The sequence below is a fragment of the Pipistrellus kuhlii genome, unplaced genomic scaffold (genome assembly GCF_014108245.1).
Source record: "Pipistrellus kuhlii isolate mPipKuh1 unplaced genomic scaffold, mPipKuh1.p scaffold_m20_p_1, whole genome shotgun sequence".
Classification (NCBI taxonomy): Eukaryota; Metazoa; Chordata; class Mammalia; order Chiroptera; family Vespertilionidae; genus Pipistrellus; species Pipistrellus kuhlii.
In genome coordinates, this window is record NW_023425404.1 from 113634724 (window position 1) to 113656164 (window position 21441).

Genomic DNA, 21441 nt, shown 5'->3' on the forward strand with positions numbered 1-21441 from the left:
ATTTACATGCACACACACACACACACACATTTTGCTCTACTTGGTTTGTTGTTCCATTACCCTCACCCCTAAAATGTAAGTTCTGGAGGGTAAGAAGCCCGTTGCTTTATTCACAGCTTTAGCCCAAGCATCTGCCGCTGTACCTGGCACACAGTCCATACCAGAAAAATACCTGTTGAATGAGTGAAATTGAAGTGACAAAAGAAGCCTTCCACATCCATAACATATTGCAAGTTATAAAGTGCTTTCTCATACATTTTTCTTGCTCACCTTCATTGTAGTAGAATGACAGCCCTGTGGGACAGGGAAGGCAGTTGTTACCCTAGGCTGACAGTTGAGGAAACTTAGACTCAGAGATATTGAGTGATTTATGAGTGGAGATTTTTATCTCCCCTTGGATGTCTGGTGGTCAGGTCAAACTCAGCATGTCCAAAAATGAATGAATGCCTATTTTCCCATCTCATATATGACAACTTCATCTATTACATAGGCCGAACAACCTCATCTGTTACATAGGCCGAAAGCCTTGGTGTCATCTTGATTACTGTCTCTCACACTCCACATTTGGGCAGCCAGACATAGTTCTATATCCAAAGATTCCCTGCCTCCAGCCATTGCTCTCTACCTTACTTCAGCACTCTGGTCCAAGTCACTACCATCGTCACCTGATCTGCCTCAATGGCCTCCATGCTACACAGCCCCCCCTACCTTGCCCCTAAGACCTAGTCCATTGTTTTTGCTCCTGTCAATTTTTATTAATCCAATGCTTCTGCTTATGTCTGGAACTCTTCTTATGTAGAACACTCTGTTCTACTCTCTTCTCCTTTCTTCTGGCTAAATCTGGCTAAATCCCAGTAGCCACCGAGCTGGGCATCTGAAGCTTGAGGTCAAGAAGAAAGATTCTGGCAGCATTTACTCCCAGGGCGATCACAGTGCTCATACTCAAAGCAATTGTTGAATTGAGTTATTGATAATTAAACATCATCACTAAGGCATTCTGGGTAAACAGCAGCAGTAGTAATATGTGAAAAACTATTTATCAGAGGGAATACTGTCATCTCCACAGCATTTCTTTTCACATCTCATTATAAACTCTCATTCTCTCAATGCCTTGGTAAATTTATGAAGATTAGATATATTGGGTAGCTTTTTCTCCCCAGATCCTCATAAATGGGGCTCCATTTTTTTGCTTATTTCTCTACAGTTGTCATTCAGTGTGTAGCTTCATGGGCCATAAGTAAAATGCAGAGCATCCCAGATGAACACCTTTGCTTTGGTCATTGTCTTTCCTGACTTGAGGGAAACCAGGTTGCCTGACAAGGATTCCACATTCTGTCTCCTTGAAGTATCACCAAGAGGAAGTGATGGGAAGAAACAAAGGGCCATAAAGGGGTCCTTTCCTCTCATTTATTTCAAAGTCAGCCAGCATAGTAACTGCAAGGCTAAGAGAGAGGCCAGCCACAGAGAATCGGATCAGGACAGTGGAGAGAGTGTGTGTGGACCATCAGGGTGAGGAGCAGGGAAATTAAAATGAATTTCCAGATAGTCTTAATGGCTGAGGATGAAGGAGGTAAGGATGCAAGTAAAGAGCTGATCTGTGTGACTGAGGGAATCGAAGACAAATAAAGATTGCTACACTTAGGGAGGATTTCAGAGTTTCTGATCTGGACAGAAAAACTTAGCAACTAATAACTTAAGCTCAGAGAATATCTGTGAAGAAGAGTTGGAGGATCTATAATACCAAACTTTTGAAAGGGTTATCAGCATGGATATTGAAGCTACAAAGGATGATGGGCTACAGTGTGGCAGACAGGAGGACATCTTTCCCGTTGAAGTCATCCAAGGATGTGAGGGACTTTTCTAGATTAGGTAGGCAACTTGTGTGTGTTACATGCCAGTGAGTCAGGTCCCACTCCTGGAGACTCTATGAATGAGTAATGTCTGCAGTGCCTTGTCCTCAGCAGCCCTGCTCAGCTCCTGGAGATGCATGCCTATAGCTTCTGGTAGGGAATCAATCCATCTCATGTTTGGTTTTCCTATTCCTGCTGACTTTTATGTTTCACAGCATTATTGTCTTTAAAAACAAACAAACAAACAAACAAACAAACAAAAAACACCTTGCCCTCTCATGATATGCCCAAGTAGGGTAGCTTCAGTTTTGTCATTTTTGCCTCATGATGTTTCAGACTTAATTTGCTGTAGGACCCACTTGTTCACCGTTCCAATGGTTCTGGGTACCTGTTGCGCTCTCCTCCAATTCTGTGCTTCAAATTAATCAGTATTTTTCCATCAGTCTTCTTCACTGTCCAACTTCTACTTCCATACATAGTGATTGGGAATCTGAGGGTGCGGATGATCGTAGCCTTGGTCACAAATGGCACTAGAAGGTACAGATGAGTAATTCAGACAGGGGATAAAGTGGCAATAGGGAACAGAACTCCTTTCTTCTCTCTGAGCAGTGGGCAGGGGAACAGACAAGGTCAGGGTTATAAGTAGTATTTTTTAATGACCCTTTGTGTATTCAGTCCTCCTCTAATGTTTGTACATGCAAGAAAAGTGCAAGATATGGTTGTTATCTTTAAGGGTGTGCAGAGGTAGGGGAACTATATTAATGCACACAAAACATTGTAGCCCCATTGTAGTCACTATCAACTCCATCAGTATCGCTTCAATAAATCTGGATGTTTGAATGAGAAGTTAACATTTGTTGGAAGTTTTTGGAAGAATATGTTTGGTATATAGTTCTTTCACTAATATGTTAAAGTAGGGGCAAAAATAGAAAGCTGGCTGCTCAGGGTCCTCTTTGAAGCTGTATCACAAGTTCAGATCACTTGAATTCCAGTGTTTTGTTGAACTCATCTGGAAATAGTGTCTTCAATTACTTTGGTTTTTTCCCCTCATACCAGAGAGTCGGGGCATGAACAAACAACTTGAAGCCTGTTCATTGTTCAGTTCTGGGAAATGCCTTTGGCACTGGGCTTTAATTCATGAGATTTCTCCCAGGAAAAAAAGAAAAAGAAAAAAAAAAAGAGTGACTTGTGAAAGGAAGGTACTGCTTAATGATGGTACTCTATCACTGCTGTGTCCACAGCAGCTTGCACTGTGGCATGTAGTACAATGTAAGTGCTCAAAAACATTTGTTGAGGACTCATTGGCCATTTGTCCCTTTCTGGGGGTAGAGAGATGACAGGGAATGAGCTGGAGCAAAAAACAAATCAGACAGTATTATAATAGTACTAGACGTGAATTGATGGACCAGCTAGAAAGTACTCTCAGAATGCCTACCCTGGTTACAGTCATTGTTACTGGCTATCCTGCACCACTCTGTTTCAACCTTCCTAACTGGTTGAGGAGGGAGGAGAATGTCTCTGACTGGAGGACAAAGCAGTCCTACCAGCTCCAAAAAGTTGGCTGGTTTCAGCTAGATCTCCAGCATTTGTTTAGGATCTTTAAAAACATAGCCTAAGGGCTTCATTACAGAGGAATTACCAGTCTCAGACTTGTTACAGCCTTGACTTGTTTTTTTAATAGCCATTCATTTACTTAGATAGGCAATGATAAAGATTTAACTCAGGCTTAATGAGGCCTCAGGACAAAGGCAAGTCCCTGGTCAAAAATGTTAGAGGTGAAAACTTGGACCACAAACATTGTATAAATGGAGTTACTGGCTAAAAGTATTCCCTCAAATGCACATTTTTTCGTCCCTCTACTCTGAAGACAGAGAGCAGACTGTGAGCAGTCTAGGCTTTGCTGTCTTCACAGACAGATTGGTGCTTGCAGGAAAACCCATTTTTGAAGCAGGAATTTCAGTCCTGGGATCAGCACTTTCCCTGGACTTGGACTTGAGTTTTTATTAATATATGCTTGGGCCCTGAAAAGATTCATTCACCCAAGCTGACTTACTGTGCTAAATGACTAGTTAGCCATATATACTAATCCCATAAATATGGTTTATGGAATGATAGAAAATGGTTTATGAAATCACTTTTAAACCATCCTTTCAACAGTAATTATACCAAACCTGTAATACCTTAAACCAAGTGATATTGGCAAGAATTAGCTTTAGCATCTTTAATATTTTGATGATTATTATACAAAATTGTCACTGCAATAAAATGAGAGGGTCATATATAATTTCTCTTCTTCCACTGCACTTCACTTTTTTTTTCCCCTTGTTTCACATTAAAACGTACTTCATAACATTTCATCATGGGCAAAGGCTGCCTAAGTTTCCAGTTGCTGTAATTGAGTTAAACCATAAAATTATTTCCTGATTACCAACCATGAAATGGAAAGACAATCTTATTTATGAATTTATAAATCAGATAATCTCCCTCAAATGAATCCTGAAACCAGAAACACTTTGATGATTAAATAGGAGAGGGAAAGTTTTCTTATTTCCATGTGTCGAAAAATTGTACTTTTATAACGTGGTTTTGGCCAAGACAGTGCATGTGCATTCAGCGCCTCAGCCACGTGTGGGACCCGCTTTTCCTGGTCAGTGGGAGAGAATTGCTCCCTCAGGTGTCAGCTCAAGTGTTTTAAACTCGGGAGGCCCTGAAAGACCCTGTCTTCCTTCTGGGGCCCAGCTAGTGACATAGCCCGGAGGTCCTCACAGATACAGAAAGGAGAGCCAAGGGTGTGATACCTGGCCTGAATCTAGGGCCTTTCCTTCAAAGCAGGGGTCCTCAAACTTTTTAAAGTGGGGGCCAGATCACGGTCCCTCAGAGAGCTGGAGGGCCGGACTATATGAACTACTAATTCCTACTGTAACGCCTCGGCTGCGCTCATTGCCCAAAAAACCTGGCGGGCCAGATCAGACTCCTCTGCGGGCTGCATGTGGCCCGTGGGCCGCAGTTTGAAGACGCCTGCTTCAAAGCATCCAGACTCTGACCCCAGGAAGCTCTGTAACTATGTGGACATGATCCCTGGGGAGTAAGAAGAGGAGTGTGGATTTGTGGATTGCCTTTCTCTGCACCCTAAAACCGATTTCTGGAGATGCACAGCAAAAAGCCAAGTACTCACTGAGCTGAGGAAATGTCACCCTATGGACGCTCGTGTGGAAATGACCCAGCTTGTGCTGTAGCATTGTGCGGTTCCAACCACTGTGATGGATTAGTTGCAGATCAATGCCCTGAGTCTGGAAAGATCCAGGTTCTTTGTTTTGATTTGTGTGTGTGTGTGTGTGTGTGTGTGTGTTTTGGTGTTTTTAAAAAATATATTTTACTGACTGTTTACAGAGAAGAGGAAGAGGGATAGTTAGAAACATCAATGAGAGGGAAACATCTATCAGCTGCCTCCTGCACACACCCTACTGGGGATGTGCCCACAACCAAGGTACATCTCCTTGACCGGAATCGAGCCTGGGACCCTTCAGTCCACAGGCCGACGCTCTAGCCACTGAGCCAAACCAGTCAGGGCTGTTTTGGTTTTTAATGTTTTGCTAACCTTTCTTAGACAAGGTCATGAAACCTGTTGGCCAGTGAGGGTTCAGAAAGAACAGTGATTTAGCCCTAATCAGGGCTGTGCCTAGAGCCATGTTGAATCTCTTCTTCTGCCATTTCCCTCTTATCAGATCCTCACTTATTCTCTACGGACATAGACCTACCTGCTTGTTAGAGTTCTTAGTAGCACTGTCCTCTGTCTGTAGTTATGCTGTGATCATGCCTTCCTGTCCCACGCTCCAGCTTCATGGAACCCCTCAAGCCACCCTCACCAAAGTTGTCTAGACCCTAAAAATGTCATGCTGCTGCTGAAACCGGTTTGGCTCAGTGGATAGAGCGTCGGCCTGTGGACTCAATGGTCCTAGATTTGATTCCGGTCAATGGCATGTACGGTGGTTGCGTGCGGGCACATCCCCAGTAGGGGGTGTGCAGGAGGCAGCTGATCGATGTTCCTCTCTCATCAATGTTTCTAACTTTATCCCTCTCTTTTTCTCTCCGTAAAAAATTAGTAAAATATTTTTTAAAAATAAAATAAAAATGCCATGCTGCTTTTAAAAGAAAAAAGAAAAAGAAAGCAATGCTTTGTATTTGCCTAGGATTGGGTAAGAGCAGGAAAGTAGTACATCTTAAGGTGGTTCTAAATGTACCTGTACTCTGAGGGTCATGAGTTTGACTTACAGCATTACCATGGGAAGAACGGGGGCCCTGGACAACTTTCACCCGCTTCTCAGCTGGTCCTGGTGGAAGCCACTCATTTCCTAGGAGCCCATTTATGTGAGTCTGTGTCTCCCACAGGCAGGCAGCATGATCAGCCGCTAGCCAGCCATTTCTGACATACCATAGCGACCTGCGTCTGATGAACATACGATATCCATTAGGAATTTACTAACCTGCTTTCTTGAGTGTAGTTTCTTCCTACATTTCCTCTTTGGCACATGCATGTGTTATGACAGAGAGGAGACCAGAAGTACAGGTGTGACTGTAAATGCTTTGCAGCTCAGGAGTTTAGCATTCACTGCCACACCTGGAAACACCTGGAAACTCGCTGAATGGAGATGGAGATGTATTCCCACTTGCACTGCTCGAGATTTCTCCTTCCCACATGACTAGAGCAAAGAGATCATACTATTCATGCTTAAATCATTTCTTTTCCCTTAGTGGGTTTACAACCATGAACTGCCTAGACTGCGTGACTTTCACCCAATAAACTCAGTATTGTGACAGACCATTCATTTTAAACTAAAAAAAAAAAAAAAAAATGCATGGAATTCTGAAGTCAGAAGCTTGTAATTGTGAAATTAAACTCGGTGTTTCGTAAGGGTTATTTATATTCCCAAGGCAAAATCCAAGGCCAAAAAGTTGTATATGGACCAAATTACCCTTAAGAGTCTGCTTGATTGTCATGAAGTTTAAGATATAGATATAGCATCTCTCAATAAGTCCAATGTAACCAGTTATTGTTTTTCAGGGCAAGAACAGAACACCATAATTTCCATTGGGTACCTGATAAAATAGTTGGCTTTTGTGTAAAAGCCACACTGTGTGAATATGCAGTTTGTAGCACAGGAAGCATGGAGAGGTTGGCGACACCTACACCATGGTGAAGAGTGGGTTCCTTCTCTGTCTCATGCTCACACTAGGACACCTGTGCATGGGGCACGATGGCTGGCAAGGTGCCCCCACTATTCAAGCTGCCTGTCTTTATGTTTTAAACTCCCAAGTAAATGTCACTGAATTTGCCTGCAGTCATGTGATGCCCTCTGCACCTAGCCAGCAGAGGGAGGACACTGGTGATGTTGTTTGTTTAATGTGCTGAAAATAAAGGTAATAGCTCTGTGAAACTGACATTGTCTGAGGTACAAAAATTTGAGCCAAATGAATTGTGACGAACCATTAGAGAGCCCTGTGCAGGTGCGGCATCTGTGCACATTAAACAATTGGGGTTACTCATTTATGTTAGAGATATTTGTTTTTCTGCTTGATCCTGGAGAAGCCCTTTAACACAGGTTAAAGTTCCTGTTTCATTAGATTGAGCACCATTCACCCCAGAGTCAGACATTGATTTCAGCCACATATTTCCATGGTTTTAAGAGGCATTCATTGTTGGTGCTCTCAGATGATAAAACAAGTTTTACCTCACACACAACACACATCCCCATCACTGGCGCCAAAACTTGTCATCAGTCCCCAGCTGAGGAGCACAGCTTAGAGGCCTGAGCCACTGGGCATAGCTGAGGTAGGACACTACTGGTACCAGCAGTAAAATGGCAGAAGCAGGGCAGAAAGGCTCGGAAACACTACACGCAAGCAGAGTTACTTCTGAGGGAGACACTTTCCAGTTTTGCAGGAGGCCTCTGCAGGTCTGCACAGCATCTTTTCAGTGAGGTCTTGAGGTTAGTATTAAACTCCCATCACGACTCAAGCTCAGCAGAGATTTGCAGGCCCTTCACATTCTCCGAGCCAGGCAGGTGCACTTCACTGGCCTACTGGGTGGTACCTTTTATGACCCTGGGTGATCATTCACCAGACGAACCAGTCTGAAAGTCAATAAAGCTTTTAACAAACAATTCTCTTGTTTTACAGAGAGAGGATGCAAGCCATGGAGAGACAGATTGCCAGTTTAACTGGCCTTGTTCAGTCTGCGCTTTTTAAAGGGCCCCTTACAAGTAATAGCAAAGATGCATCTAGGTAAAAAGAAGAAACAAACCAATTAAATAATTCAATCTGTTTCTCTTTAATCATTAAGATAATTCACTCATTCAAATCCGTTTTCTTGTAATCATTTCAAGGCTGAAAATAGTCACATCTCTCTGAATCATGGTTTGTTTGTTGTTTGTTTTTTTCCATCTGGTAATTCTTGGTCGAAGGTAACACTTTGGCCCAAGAAGGGTAAATGGGCTTCCCAGTGCATGTGGCTTCCTGGACCACTGTGCAGTGTCTGCAACCACCGTCCACACGTCCCCACCTCCGCCATCCTCTCAAAGTCATGAGTGCCCACCCGCTGTACTCCGCCCGCAGTGTCAGTGCACACCTGGGAAGCCTTTTCCATCCGGCCAATAGTGGTGCTGATGCTAAAGTCCCCTCATTGCTTGATACCATCACTACCTGCTGCTCATTGCTTAGAATAATGAATGGAGGGGGCAAAAAAAAAAAAAAGGCATTTTGGAAACTGTGTAGCTGACTCTCTTTTTCTTTTATTCAGCGAGAAGATGATGAAAACATCAGCTACTAAGACCCTCACAGATAGTGCAGGTGAGTGTCCTCGGAGCTGCCATAGGTGCACTCTGCTTGGCGCAGAAGTTCGTGACCTTCCCGAAGTCATTGATGTGATTTCAGAGACTTTCTGGCTAATGTCCACGCCATCTCACCTTCTCTGCTTAATGCTAAAATTCCAGATTCATCATTAATTTGGGACGGACTAAGCCCTTGGTCTTCTTCCCTTCAGTCTTTATTCATTCATTCACTATTCACTCATTTATTCATTTATATGACCAAACATCCAACAAATATTTATGTGCCTACTACCGAGTAAGGACAGGGGGCATGATCCTGACACAGCTGCTTGCCTAGAATTCCTAATCCCGTGGAGAAAATGGATATGGGACAGATAATTATATAAGCATTGAGTGTTATGCAAAAGTGAAGGATGAATGTTTAACTGGCAGTTCTAGCCTAGACCAAGGACATTTCCCTGAGGAAGTGACACACACGAGACCTGGCAGACGAACAGGACTTAGGTAGTGAAGGGGGAAGGGAAGAGCCGTCCAGGATGAGGGAGAAACCCGTGCAGATGCCATGGTCAGGAATTCAGATGGTAATCTAAGTGCCAAGTAAAGCCATTGGAAGGCTGTGCATTAGGGAAGGACCTCAGCCCAGACGCAGCATGGTAATGGGTGAAAAGGGGTGAATGCTGACAGGGGCCACTAGTGATTGAGGCGAGAGAGGAAGATGTCCTTGGACCAAGGCCTGCTTTTTAAATGCCAGCATTGCCCCACCTCCCCCACACCGGCAAATGGCCCCAATTAAATTCCACTTAGAATTCCCTAGTATCCCGGTATATTTGATGTACATCTTGTCCTGCAGGCTCAAGGCAGACCTCTGTCAAGAATATAAGGTCGGCCGAGACCGGTTTGGCTCAATGGATAGAGCGTCGGCTTGGGGACTGAAGGGTCCTGGGTTCGATTCCGGTCAAGGGCATGTACCTTGGTTGCGGGCACATCCCCAGTAGGGGGTGTGCAAGAGGCAGCTGATCGATGACACTCTCTCATCGATGTTTCTAAGTCTCTATCTCTCTCCCTTCCTCTCTGTACAAAATCAATAAAATATATATATTTAAAAAAAAAAAAGAAAAAAAAGAATATAATGTCGACCTTCCCACTGGGTTAGAAATAGAATCATTACCAGAGGACGTGTTCAGCCACTGAATTACACAGGAAGCATGTGGCAAGTTGGGTGAAACCTCTAATTTGGGGTAGCCACAGAGTGTTGTGCAGCGTGGTGGAATGGACGGAATCCGGGCCTTCAGCTGGACCTCTGTTAGTCTTGGGCCACACCAGCGAAGTGCGGGCAGTTCGGCTGCACGGCCAGCAGGCCTGGTCCTCGAGCCCTCCTGGGCCTCTGGGGCCTGCTGGTTTACTTATCAATGGCTGTGCACCAGAGAATTATTTCACAGAGATCACTAAACTTGTCTTAAAGCAAGTGCCAGTTTGTTTTGGAGATACTTGTTCTCTCATTTCTTTTTTTTTTATCTATTATGAACTCAAGGGGAAAAGGAACCTATGGCACTCATAGAAAGAGAGAGTGGAATGGTGGTTACTGGGAAATGGGGAAATGGGGGGGTGTTGGTCAGAAAGAGTAAACTTTCAGTTGGAAGATGAGCAAGTTCTGTGGAATTAATGCACAGCATGGTGATTAGAGATAATAATACATCAGAGAAGGACAAGTGCCACATGATTTCATTTACATGTGGAATCTAATGAACAAGATAAACTAACATGCAAAACAGACTCTTAGATATAGAGTGATAGCTGTGGAGGGTGGGCGTGGTGCTGGGTGAAAAACCTTGAAGGGATTAAGCAGAAAAAATAACAACTCATAAACACAGACAGCAGTATGGTGATTAGTAGGGGAAAAGGCATTGTGGGAAAAGGAGAATAAGGTATAAGGGGAATACATGATGGAAGGAGACTTGGGATGACAAACATACAGGTGATGTATTATAGAAATGTACACCTGAAATCTATATAATCTTATTAACCAATGTCACCTCAATAAATTCAATAAAGAAAAAAGTACTGAACTATATACTTGAAAGTTGCCAAGAGAATAGATCTTAAATGTTCATACCACAAAAAGGAAATGGCAATTAGTGACATGATGGGTGTTTTAGCTAACACCACAGTAGTGATCATATGACAGTATGTAAGTGCATCAAAGCAACATGCTCTGCACTTTCAAGTTCCACCATGGTCTAGGTCCGTGGTCGGCAAACTGCGGCTTGTGAGCCACATTCTGCTCTTTCGCCCCTTGAGTGTGGCTCTTCCACAAAATACCACGGCCTGGGTGAGTCTATTTTGAAGAAGTGGCATTAGAAGAAGTTTAAGTTTTAAAAATTTGTCTCTCAAAAGAAATTTCAGTCATTGTACTGTCCATATTTGGCTCTGTTGACCAATGAGTTTGCTGACCACTGGTCTAGGTCAATTGTATCTCAAAGTGGGAGGGACAAAAGGAAACTACATAACACTAAATCATTCCATCCCTCTGGGCTCTAGCCCAGAAATGATTACTAGTATCTGATATCATTGTTCTAACCAACATGTACGTGCTGCTTTGTACTCTGCTTTTATTCCTTTCACTTCGGGTGACATCATCGTCACCATTATAATGAGTGACGTTTAGTGAGTGTTTCCGGTGTGCCAGGCACTGTTCTAGGTGCTCTTCACACCAGAACCCATTAACTCCTGGCACAGCCCCATTATCCCCATCTTCCAGGGAAGAAGACTGCACACTCTCACATAGGTAACACATCCATATGGGCCACCCCCTGTCATTTTTTTCTCATATTTTTGTGTGAAGGTGCCCCAGGCCCTTTAAGGATGTATGGGTTTTTCATTTCTTGTTTTGAATAATGTTGTAAATGTCTTTTTTGGAGCAAGGGGGAAGGAGCAGGTGTAATGTCCTTGGGATGTATTTCCCAAAGTGGAATCCATAAGTCCAAAGGGAGGAACAATTGAGTTTCTCTGGCAACATGCTGCCAGTTTCTCTTCTGAGAAGCCGAGCCAATTTGCAATGCCACCAGCAACAAGCATGTGTGTTTGCTCCCCTGCGTCTCTGCTGAGTTTGGTCTTTCTCATTCTAGTGTATCAGGGCTAGATGTGGTCCACCGGGCTTCCGTTGCCATAGCAGCCTGTACAGTGCACAAAATATATTAATTCTGCCAGAACCCATGGAAGTAAGCTGTAAGAGAAGAATTATGCCTGTTCTGTAGACAAGTACATGGAATTATATACACATTAAGGAGTTCATTTGTCCAAGTGTAAAGGAAAAGGAAATCTCAGACTTCCTGTTACTTTTAGGAATATGTGGTTCTATGGGTATAAGAACAGAAGGAACCTTCCATTTCAAAGGTATACTTTGTATTTTATACAGGGTATTATATAATTTAACACAAAACCCTGTAAGAAAGATGTTAGCCACACAGTTAGTAAAAATCAGAGCCAGTCTGGCCAACCCTCAAACCCAGGTTCTTTTTATCACAACAGGGCACATTAAATTTGCATAAAATTTGCATATAATAAATTTCATAGTGAGATGCACTCCACTGTAGTGTATTACCTAACATTGACTGGGTAGAAGGAAGTGAGTCCATTGCTTGGAAAGGGTGACGTGCACAGAAAGGATTGTGTTTCTGAGGAACAAACTGCACGATGACTCTCCTTATGCATGTGTGCATGTTCGAAGCAGAATGTGACCACCTGTGTGTGGATGTGGAGAGCAGATCCCAAGTCCTGTAAACCAATCTGAAGGGGAATTTGTCACTCGGGGTCCCTACCTGCCAAATCCAGCTCCATGCATGGATTTCAGGGCACCTGCCTATAGCTCTCAGCCGACTGCTGTCACCCCAGCCTCTGGCCCTGGGCTCCTCCAGGGGAAGCAGGGAGGTAGCAGAGGCTTCTCCAGCCCACTCTGCTCAGAGACACGATCACAGCTGATTGCGGTGGGGCATCCCTCTGTGTCAGACACCAGGCTAAGCAGTTTAGTACATGTGTTAATTCCATTATCTCACACAATAACCCTTACGCACATCTTCCAGATGAGGAAACGGAGCGAGAGAGGTTGAGTTACTCTGCCAAGGACACACAACTAGGAAGTGGATACTGAGGATGATTTCCAGGTTTCTGATTTAAGTAACTGAGTATATAATAGTGCCACTGGTTAAGGTCAGACCTACTGAAACAAAACGAGGTCTGAGAAGATGAAAAGTCTGGAAGCAACACGAAGGGACTGTTACGCGGATCTGAAGAGACTTTTTGCTGGAGACAAAGAGGTGAGGGACCTTGGCAGGTGGTGGTGGAGGAAGTGACCTCCCTGGGAAGCTCATCTAGTGAGAGAAGAAACAGGCCACGGACAGAACAGGCCAGGCGTTTTAAAGTTGGCCAAGGAAGACATTAGAAAGGAGATTGACCAAGATGGAGTAGTGGAGAGGGAAGAAGACAAGGGATAGGAGAGTTCAAATTGACTGAAAAGGAAAGAAGTGGCTAACAGAGCCCAGCATCACACCAACGAGATGTATATTGGGTGAACAGCCGACCATTGCCCACCTTATAAAGAGCCATTTCTGTGAGTGATGGAGTTAGAAACCGAATTTAGTGAAGAAGTTACAGATGAAGAAATTTTTGAAATGAGTATAGATTCCACAAAGAAATTTTGTTGTGAAGGATATTTTTAAACAGTTATCAGCGTTCAATTCTAACAGATTCTGGCTTCTCCTCCATGCAGGAGGTTGGTGAGGTGCCCCGGTGCCCTTAGAATGTAAAGAGAAGGAGGGGATGAGTGATGATAAAGTAACTTGGCCGATTCTAAAAGGAAAACTTCCTATTTATTGTGATTCCCTCAGAATACTTGATCTTGAAGTATTCTGAGGGAATCACAGAATTCTTCAGACATGCTATTAATTCTGACATGCTGCTATTATTGGAAAAGTTACTGGATGTTCTCTTAAGGAAACCTTTCACCATTTATTCCTCTTTCCTGTAGCCTTCAGCTTAGTCTTGTATGAGTCAGCATTTTCCTTAGACTTTATGACTCAGTCTTTGAGTATCTGAAGAAAATATCCACTTGTAATGTTTTCAGATCAAGAGATGGGATCTGGCCGAAACCGGTTTGGCTCAGTGGATAGAGCGTCGGCCTGCAGACTGAAAGGTCCCGGGTTCAATTCTGGTCAGGGGCATGTAACTTGTGCAAGAGGCAGCTGATCGATGATTCTCTCTCATCGATGTTTCTAATTCTCTATCTCTCTCTTCCTCTCTGTGAAAAATCAATAAAATATATATTTTTTAAGAGAGAGAGAGAGAGAGAGAGAGAGAGAGAGAGAGAGAGAGGGAGGGAGGGAGAGAGATGGGATCTGGAAAAGGCAGATGTTTCTAATTTTTTGTCTTTGTAAATAAAAAGTGTCGGTCCTGCTTTTATTAAGGTGGTCTGCCTTAGTCACTGTTGAGTCTAAGAGGGGGCCTGGACTGGAAGCAAGGAGAAGCAGAGTCACAGTTCTCTTACTGACTGGACTTAAGGTAAAACTTTTGGTCAGATCAAGGAATGAAACTAATCATTTCTATGTAAGGGGTGTGTGTGTGTGTGTGTGTGTTGAAGACCAAGTATTTTCTCCATTTAGTGAAGTTATGCTCTAGGACAGGAGAGCAACACGAAGGTCCTGTGGTGGCAGCCCAGCCAGGCCCATGGCACACCCTCCACTCTGTCCTTTACAGGAAAGCGTTTCCAGCCCCTTCAGAAGTGAGTGTGGGTGTGGGTGTGGGTGTGGTGAGGATTTTACTCCGGTGGCCTGTTCCAGAGAACTGCATTTGTGTTCATATATATATGAATATATATATGAATAGCACTCTCTTTTTATTCCTGTACCTTGCTCATCCTGTAAGTGCTACTTGGGATCCTTCCTGAGGCCTTTTAAAACAAACTTTGTCAAGTCAGGCTCTTCCCAGATGAACTTATAAAGTATTATAGATGAGGCTTATTTAAGTTTATGGCAGCTGGAAGTGTTAGGAAGCGTTTGTTCTGCTGCCTGGGTTCCTCTCCTAGAGAATTCTCGCGCTGCGCCTGCTTTTCTCGCCATCGGGGCTGGGGTGAGGTCCTGCTGCTTTTGGTGTGGAAAGCTGGAAGATTCAGAAGAAACTCAGCTCTCATTCGTCTTCCCTTCGTGATGGGCCCGATCTCTGCTCGGAACTAAGGGGCCTGCAGGAAGTAGTCACGGAGAACCTGTGTTAGGTCCCAAAGTTGTAAAATAATTTTCTGGTTATAAAATTACAGAGATTCACTATAAAAGTAATCATATAAACCTCATAGAATACCAGCAGCCGGACATACAGTTAAATCTTTGTTCCAGGAACATCTGATCTTTCCTCTGCACTCCTGTATATACATCAACGGAAGCTAGGTGGACAGACAGACAGCTTCCTTCATGGCCTCCTGCTTTAGATACTGCATTGATCTGCCTCCCTTTGGCACTAAGCTTCTAGCACATGATTGTTATAGATTGCATGCTGCAGTGTTGCATTAAGTTTCCATACTTTATTTAAATTTTATTCCCTTTTTTTGTCATATAGAGGACTAGCATAATTTAAAAAAAAAATTTCCACAGTGAAGGAAATGGGCATTTTTAGAGTCAAGCTGTCTATGATGGAGTAGGGCTTAACTTTGAAGTTTCTGTCTGGCTTTCTTAGGGTCTTTGCTGCTCTTTTCTCATAGGAACTCCCCATGTTTCTGGCGGGAAGACACTCGGTGCCCTGGAGTCCCTGGGGCCACCCAGCCAGCCTCTGGCCGCTGGCACCTCGGCCCTGCACCTGAGCCTGCTCGACATGAAGCGGAATGTGGCCGAGCTCCGGCTCCAGCTGCAGCAGATGCGACAGCTCCAGGTACAGACTATTCCTCATGGAGAATGTCTTCCCTCCTATTTGCCCAAAGTCAGCTTCCCCCTCCTCCCACACCCCTGGCCCCACAGCGCCCCCCAGGGTGCTTTCCACCAGCCTCTCCTCAGGGCGGACCACGGTTTCCTCCCTCACACACTTCATCTTGGTCCAGACCTTCCCTGCAACCGTAGTCAATGTGTAGCCACTTCTTTAAGCTCTGCGTGCCTTTATGCATGAAAAGCCCATTAAGCATCTGTTTTTCTGAGGAGAGCTGGGAGCACAGAGCACAGGAGCCCCGCGGAGCATAATGCCAGCCAGCACCGACTTCCTGTTTAGTGTTCGGCTCCTTGCTTCCCCCCAGTGAGCAGGCCAAGTGGTGAGACAGTCAGTTGAGTTTTTTTTTGTTGTTGTTGTTGTTTTTTTTACAAGGACCTCTGAGGTATTTAGAAATAGGAGATTAAACTAGATGACTGATTCATAAGGAAAAGAAGCCATCATGGATGATTTGTGGAGAAAAACATCTGCATTCTATCTGGATAGTGTGTCCCATAATATTTTCCTTACCTTTTCCCATTGTTAAGGAATGTGTGCACTCTGTGGGAACCAAAGCAGGAGGGAAATGACCCTCTGTGGCACGAATCTCGGTGAGCCAATCGCATGCATCCTACGAAGCTGAGCAATGCATCTCCTGGTTGGTGGGTACTGAGGAGCTGGGCGGTGCCGCTCGTCATGAGATGCTTTATGTGTCAACCTCACGCCGCCTGCCTGTGGCAGGAGGTTGATCATTGAGGGTAGAAAGCTGGCTCACACCACCCCCCAGGCTGCCTCCTTGACTTCGAGGAGTTCATAGTTCAAACAATGGTAAAAGCAGACCCGCCTAGGAGCCTGGCCCAGCCACACAGGTGTGGCATCCACAGTAGCCAGTGGGGTGTAGCCTTCTCAAACAGGGAGGTCTGACAAGGAAGGGCTTCAGACCACGGCCCTTTCTTGCTTCAGCTCACAGAGGCATGAGCCCTACATTTTTCACCACCTCCTTAAGGCAAGAAGACGCTTTACCCTTATTCTACCTGCCAGAGGATAAACAGAAAGGCAGCTGGCTTGAGGGGCCCCGTCACGGACTGTAAGGTCTGATACACCAGACAGCACGGCTCAGTGCTCAGGCCTCCAAGGCGACTCCGCCTCTCGGGCAATGTCCCAGACACCTGGGATGTCCCATGCAAATTCATTTAAATGCTTTTATGAATCATGTCATCTGTGACGTTGCCCATCCTTTGCATTAGCTTCTCCTTGCATTGCAGTTTTAAAGACACTCTGCGATGAAATGAGCGTGTGGGTTGGGCAGAGGGTGTGTGTCAGGTGACAAAGTCCAGTGGCCACAGTGTCGAGAGTAACTCGACAAGTTGAAGTGGAGGAGAGACAATGACAAAGAAGCCCCTCTAAAGGACAGTTACCACTCCATTCCAGCCAGCTCTTAACCTGGAAGTATTACAGTAAGTGTTCCTGGACATTTCAGCAATCCAAGAGAATCAGGTAATGCGGGGTCTTTAAAGTAAAATATCTGTATTCATTTTTAGAACGTTGGAAAATAATGAAAATCCAATGGCACTCTGCAAGCCAAACAATGCTTGTGCAGGACAGAGAGGGCATGTCCTCCCCCAAGTTCTTACTAGAACTTGTGGTCTGTGGAGATCAAGCCCCTTCTCACACTGTTCCTCCCTTGTAGCGCCACCTGCTGGCCATTTGAAAATTGTCTTTCCCCAGTGGATACTCAAAAGAGAAAAAAAAAAAAAATGTATTGTTTGTATGGCAGTGCTTTCAAAGGTGAATGTTTGTTGGTTTGAGGGCAGGGGTGGAATTTCTGAAACATCGCTGAAGTGTGGCAAATTTGATACCAAGATTGTGATGCCTGTGGCTGTGACATCACCCCGTTGGTGGCTGGGATTGTTTGGTCCTCTGGAAGGAGCCTCCCACAGCTTGCCACTCCTTTCAACCCTTGAACTGTGGAGGCTCCGTTGCAGAATCATAGCTTCTCAAACAAAGCAGCTCTCTAGTCAAGGTCTGGGAATGCTGTCTTAACCACACAAGTTCCTTTATTGCCCAGAACTGCTCAGCTTTCCTGGCTTTGGAGTGTGAAGAACAGTGAGCAGACATGCTCTTGAGCTTAGAAGTGTTTGCAGTTCTGAAGAGCAGACACCTGAGGAAAGAGAAGCACTTTGCTCTTAGCCTGGCTGCTGTCACTTCTACCTCAGTCTTTATATCCTCCGTGTCTCCGTCAGCTTTCCTTCCTGTCCAGCCTCTGTCTCTTCAGTCAGGGGAGTCTACGTAAGACAAAAAGAGTTCAGAAGAATTAAACCATCTCAGCTCCAGTTTCTCCATCAGCATATGTATTCTATACTCCAAAAATAAAGTACAACCCCAAAGTGATCACAAGTCCAATAATGGAGCTATCATTAGAGACATGCGAAACTCTAGAATAGTCTCAAAAGAACAAAAATTGAATTAGAACTTCCAATGTTCTTTGAACTGTATTATAAAATAGTGAAATTGAATGAAATCTTTGGTGCTTGGTTGCCAGCTTCAGTAATTAGATAATTAAATCACTGGAACGTCCTAGACTGTAGAGCGTGTCCCATTTGAGCATTTCATTTTCCGAATTGATGGATTATTCTCAAGAAAAGAAATGTGATGCAGACACAGTGGGGTGGGTAGATTTAACAGGGCAAAAAAAAAAAAAAAAGTTAAGGGAGGTAAAAGGAGCCCAAGCAGAAGGTCAATAAAACCATTCAAACACTGTATATTCTCCTCTGCTCTCCAGTTTTCTATAGACTAAGAGAATAAGAAGAGCATGGTCTTTGAACTAGCTATCCCTTAGAATCACCTGAGTTCTTTACTAAAAGTATCGATAGCCAAGCACCACTGCCAGAGTCTGACTTCATTGGTGTGGGCCAGAGGCATGTGCTGGTGATGCTAGAAAGTTCCAGGGTGAAATTGTAGAGTGTTCCAGACACTGTTGATTTTAGAATGTTGCATGGTGAGAACTGCTCTCAGGTATTATGAATGCCTAATTCATTGGGATGACTTTGGAAGTGTTGAGATCTCAGACACCTGTCACAGGGTGCCGCAGAAACATGTAGGGTGTCTGCATCCTGTAAGCGTGAAAGACACACCCTTGACTTGAAAGCCCTGCCTTTAAACAGTGCCCCTCATGCCCAGGGGCTAATCATATGTATGTATTCTCTGTTCAGTTAAGAGCTGAATGAATCTTCACATAGTTATGTTCCCATTCGTAGGTTACAGTTGGGTCTGCCATTGATTGGTAATAATGGTAAAGGGGGACAGGTGAAGGTCTTGTACCCAACAAATGCTCCCTTCAAAAGATGACCACCTTTCTCCATCACCTTTCCTGGGATGATTTAGAGGGGAAAGGAGATGAGCTACTTCTTCTTCCCAAAATGCCACAGTACTTGGGTTTTACCAAATTAATCCTGTATCTTCAGAAGTGACCACAGTTCTGCCCCTTTCTGTTGGCTGAGGGAGAGATCAGCTCTTTATTCTTGTAGTTGACTAAGCTTTCTTCCTGGGGGCATTTTTCAGAACATAATGCAGAAAGGGGTAACCTAAGCACTTACACTCTGAGCTGAGGAGATACTGTCAAAGTTTAGAGAGTTGAAGCAACTATAATTTGTAGAGTGGAATATCAAAAAGAGGAAGCTCGCTGAAACCGGTTTGGCTCAGTGGATAGAGCATCAGCCTACGGACTGAAGGGTCCCAGATTAAATTCCGGTCAAGGGCATGTACCTTGGTTGCAGGCACATCCCCGGTAGCGGGTAAAGAGGCAGCTGATTGATGACTCTCTCTCCTCAATGTTTCTAACTCTCTTTCTCTCTTCCTCCCTCTCTGTAAAAAATCAATAAAATATATATATATTTTTTTAAAAGAGGAAGCTCTGCTGAGAACGATGCATATATGAATCTGTGGGTCTGTTATTGAACAATAAGCCAAGTGTGTAGCATGAACTACCACTAAGCTAAGCAAAAGTAAAATGGCTAATCTTATAAAAGGCTGGGAGATGTTCATGATTTGACAAGCAAGAATAAAGAAGTAAAGAGTCTTGATTGGTTCCCTGGGACACCCAGTAGAGATCAGAAAACAGCCATGCTTCAGTTTTAGGACTAAACTAGCCCCAGAGTAAAATGTATCTTAGATTACCCCTAACAAAGATTAAAAACAAGCCTCTGAAGAACAAATATGATCCACAAGTCACTGAAACAACAAAGTTCTCTATAAAGTAAAACAACAAAATCCTGAACTGCATGCCCAGCATCCACTCAAAAACTACTAGACATGTGATGATCCTGAGGAATGTGACAAATAACTTTCAGAAAAATCCATCAGTGGATGAAATGGCAAGAATAATAAGATTAGCAATAGCCGAGACCAGTTTGGCTCAATGGATAGAGCGTCGGCTTGGGGACTGAAGGGTCCCGGGTTCGATTCCAGTCAAAGGCATGTACCTTGGTTGCGGGCATATCCCCAGTAGGGGGTGTGCAAGAGACAGCTGATCGATGACTCTCTCTCATCGATGTTTCTAACTCTCTATCTCTCTCCCTTCCTCTCTGTACAAAATCAATAAAATATATTATAAAAAAAAAAAGATTAGCAACAAAGGCTCTTTAATTGCTATAACAGTTATTCTCAAGGATTTAAAGGAAAACATGGACACAATGAGACAAGAAATGGATGACATAAAAAACATCTAAGTGGAATTTTCAAGAACTAAAAATCACAATATCTGAATACACTTAATAGAACATTAATCACTGGTGAAACAAAATTATCAGTCAATGTGAAAACACAATAGAAACTGTCCAATCTGAAGTATAAAGAGAAAAAAAGATTGAAGAAAATGAACCAAAACTTAGTGATTTGTGAAACTATGTTAAGTAGTCAAGGGAAAAGAGAAAAACATTAGAAGAAATCATGGCTGAAGTTTTCTAAATCTGATTAACACTATATATCCACAGACCAAAAAAGCGCAATGAACCCTGGAATGACAATCAGACTCAGGGGGTGTCCCCAGTCTTGTAAGGGAGCAAACATGGAGACTATAATATGAAACCATACAAAAGTACATTGGAATCGAATTGCGAAAAACGGGGATCAATAGAAAAATCTTTAACTTAGCCTGGTGGAGAACGGGGGTGTGTGGCGGGGAGATGCATTACATAAAGAAGAATTAACACTGACTTCTCAACAGAGACAAAGGTTAAATCAGAAGATAATGGAATGACATCTTTAGAGTATTGAAAGGAAAAAACTTTCAGAAAATAGAAGACACTTCCCAGCTCATTTTATGAAGCTAGCATTACCCTAAGAGAAAAACAAATCAATTGTATTATTTAAAAGAAACAATACCCACAGACTTATATCTCAAGAAAATATGTTTAACAAAATGGCAGCAGTTAAATGCAGAAATATATTTAAAAGATTTAATTCAGTATCCTTGGTTTTATCCCAGGAATGCAAAATAGTTTTAATATGAAAAAATGAATTAATGTATCTGACCTTGTTAACAGAATAAAGGAGAGAAATCATATTTCAATAAGTGCACATACAAAAAAAGACAAAATTCAACACCAATGATAAACACACCCATGACTCAAATATGATAAAGGATGTCTGGAAAAAAACCCTATAAAACCTGTAGTTAAAAGACTAAAAACATTCCCCATAAAATTAAGAACAAGGCCAAAGAAGGCTGCTGTCACTTCTATTGAGCACTTTACTGAGGATCCTAGCCCTGACAATAAGTCTAGAAGAGAAAGAAGAGGCATACAGAGAGGGAAGTAAAAGTGTAATTG

At 43.4% G+C, this 21441-nt stretch overlaps 1 protein-coding gene across 1 annotated transcript in view; it reads left to right on the plus strand.

The window, feature by feature from the left end:
• KIAA1217 (KIAA1217 ortholog) overlaps positions 1-21441 on the plus strand; it is a 296834-nt gene that overhangs the window by 242407 nt on the left and 32986 nt on the right. Inside the window, 2 exon segments of the mRNA XM_045588070.1 lie at positions 8647-8696; positions 15420-15586. Coding sequence (XP_045444026.1) covers positions 8647-8696; positions 15420-15586 — 217 coding nt within the window.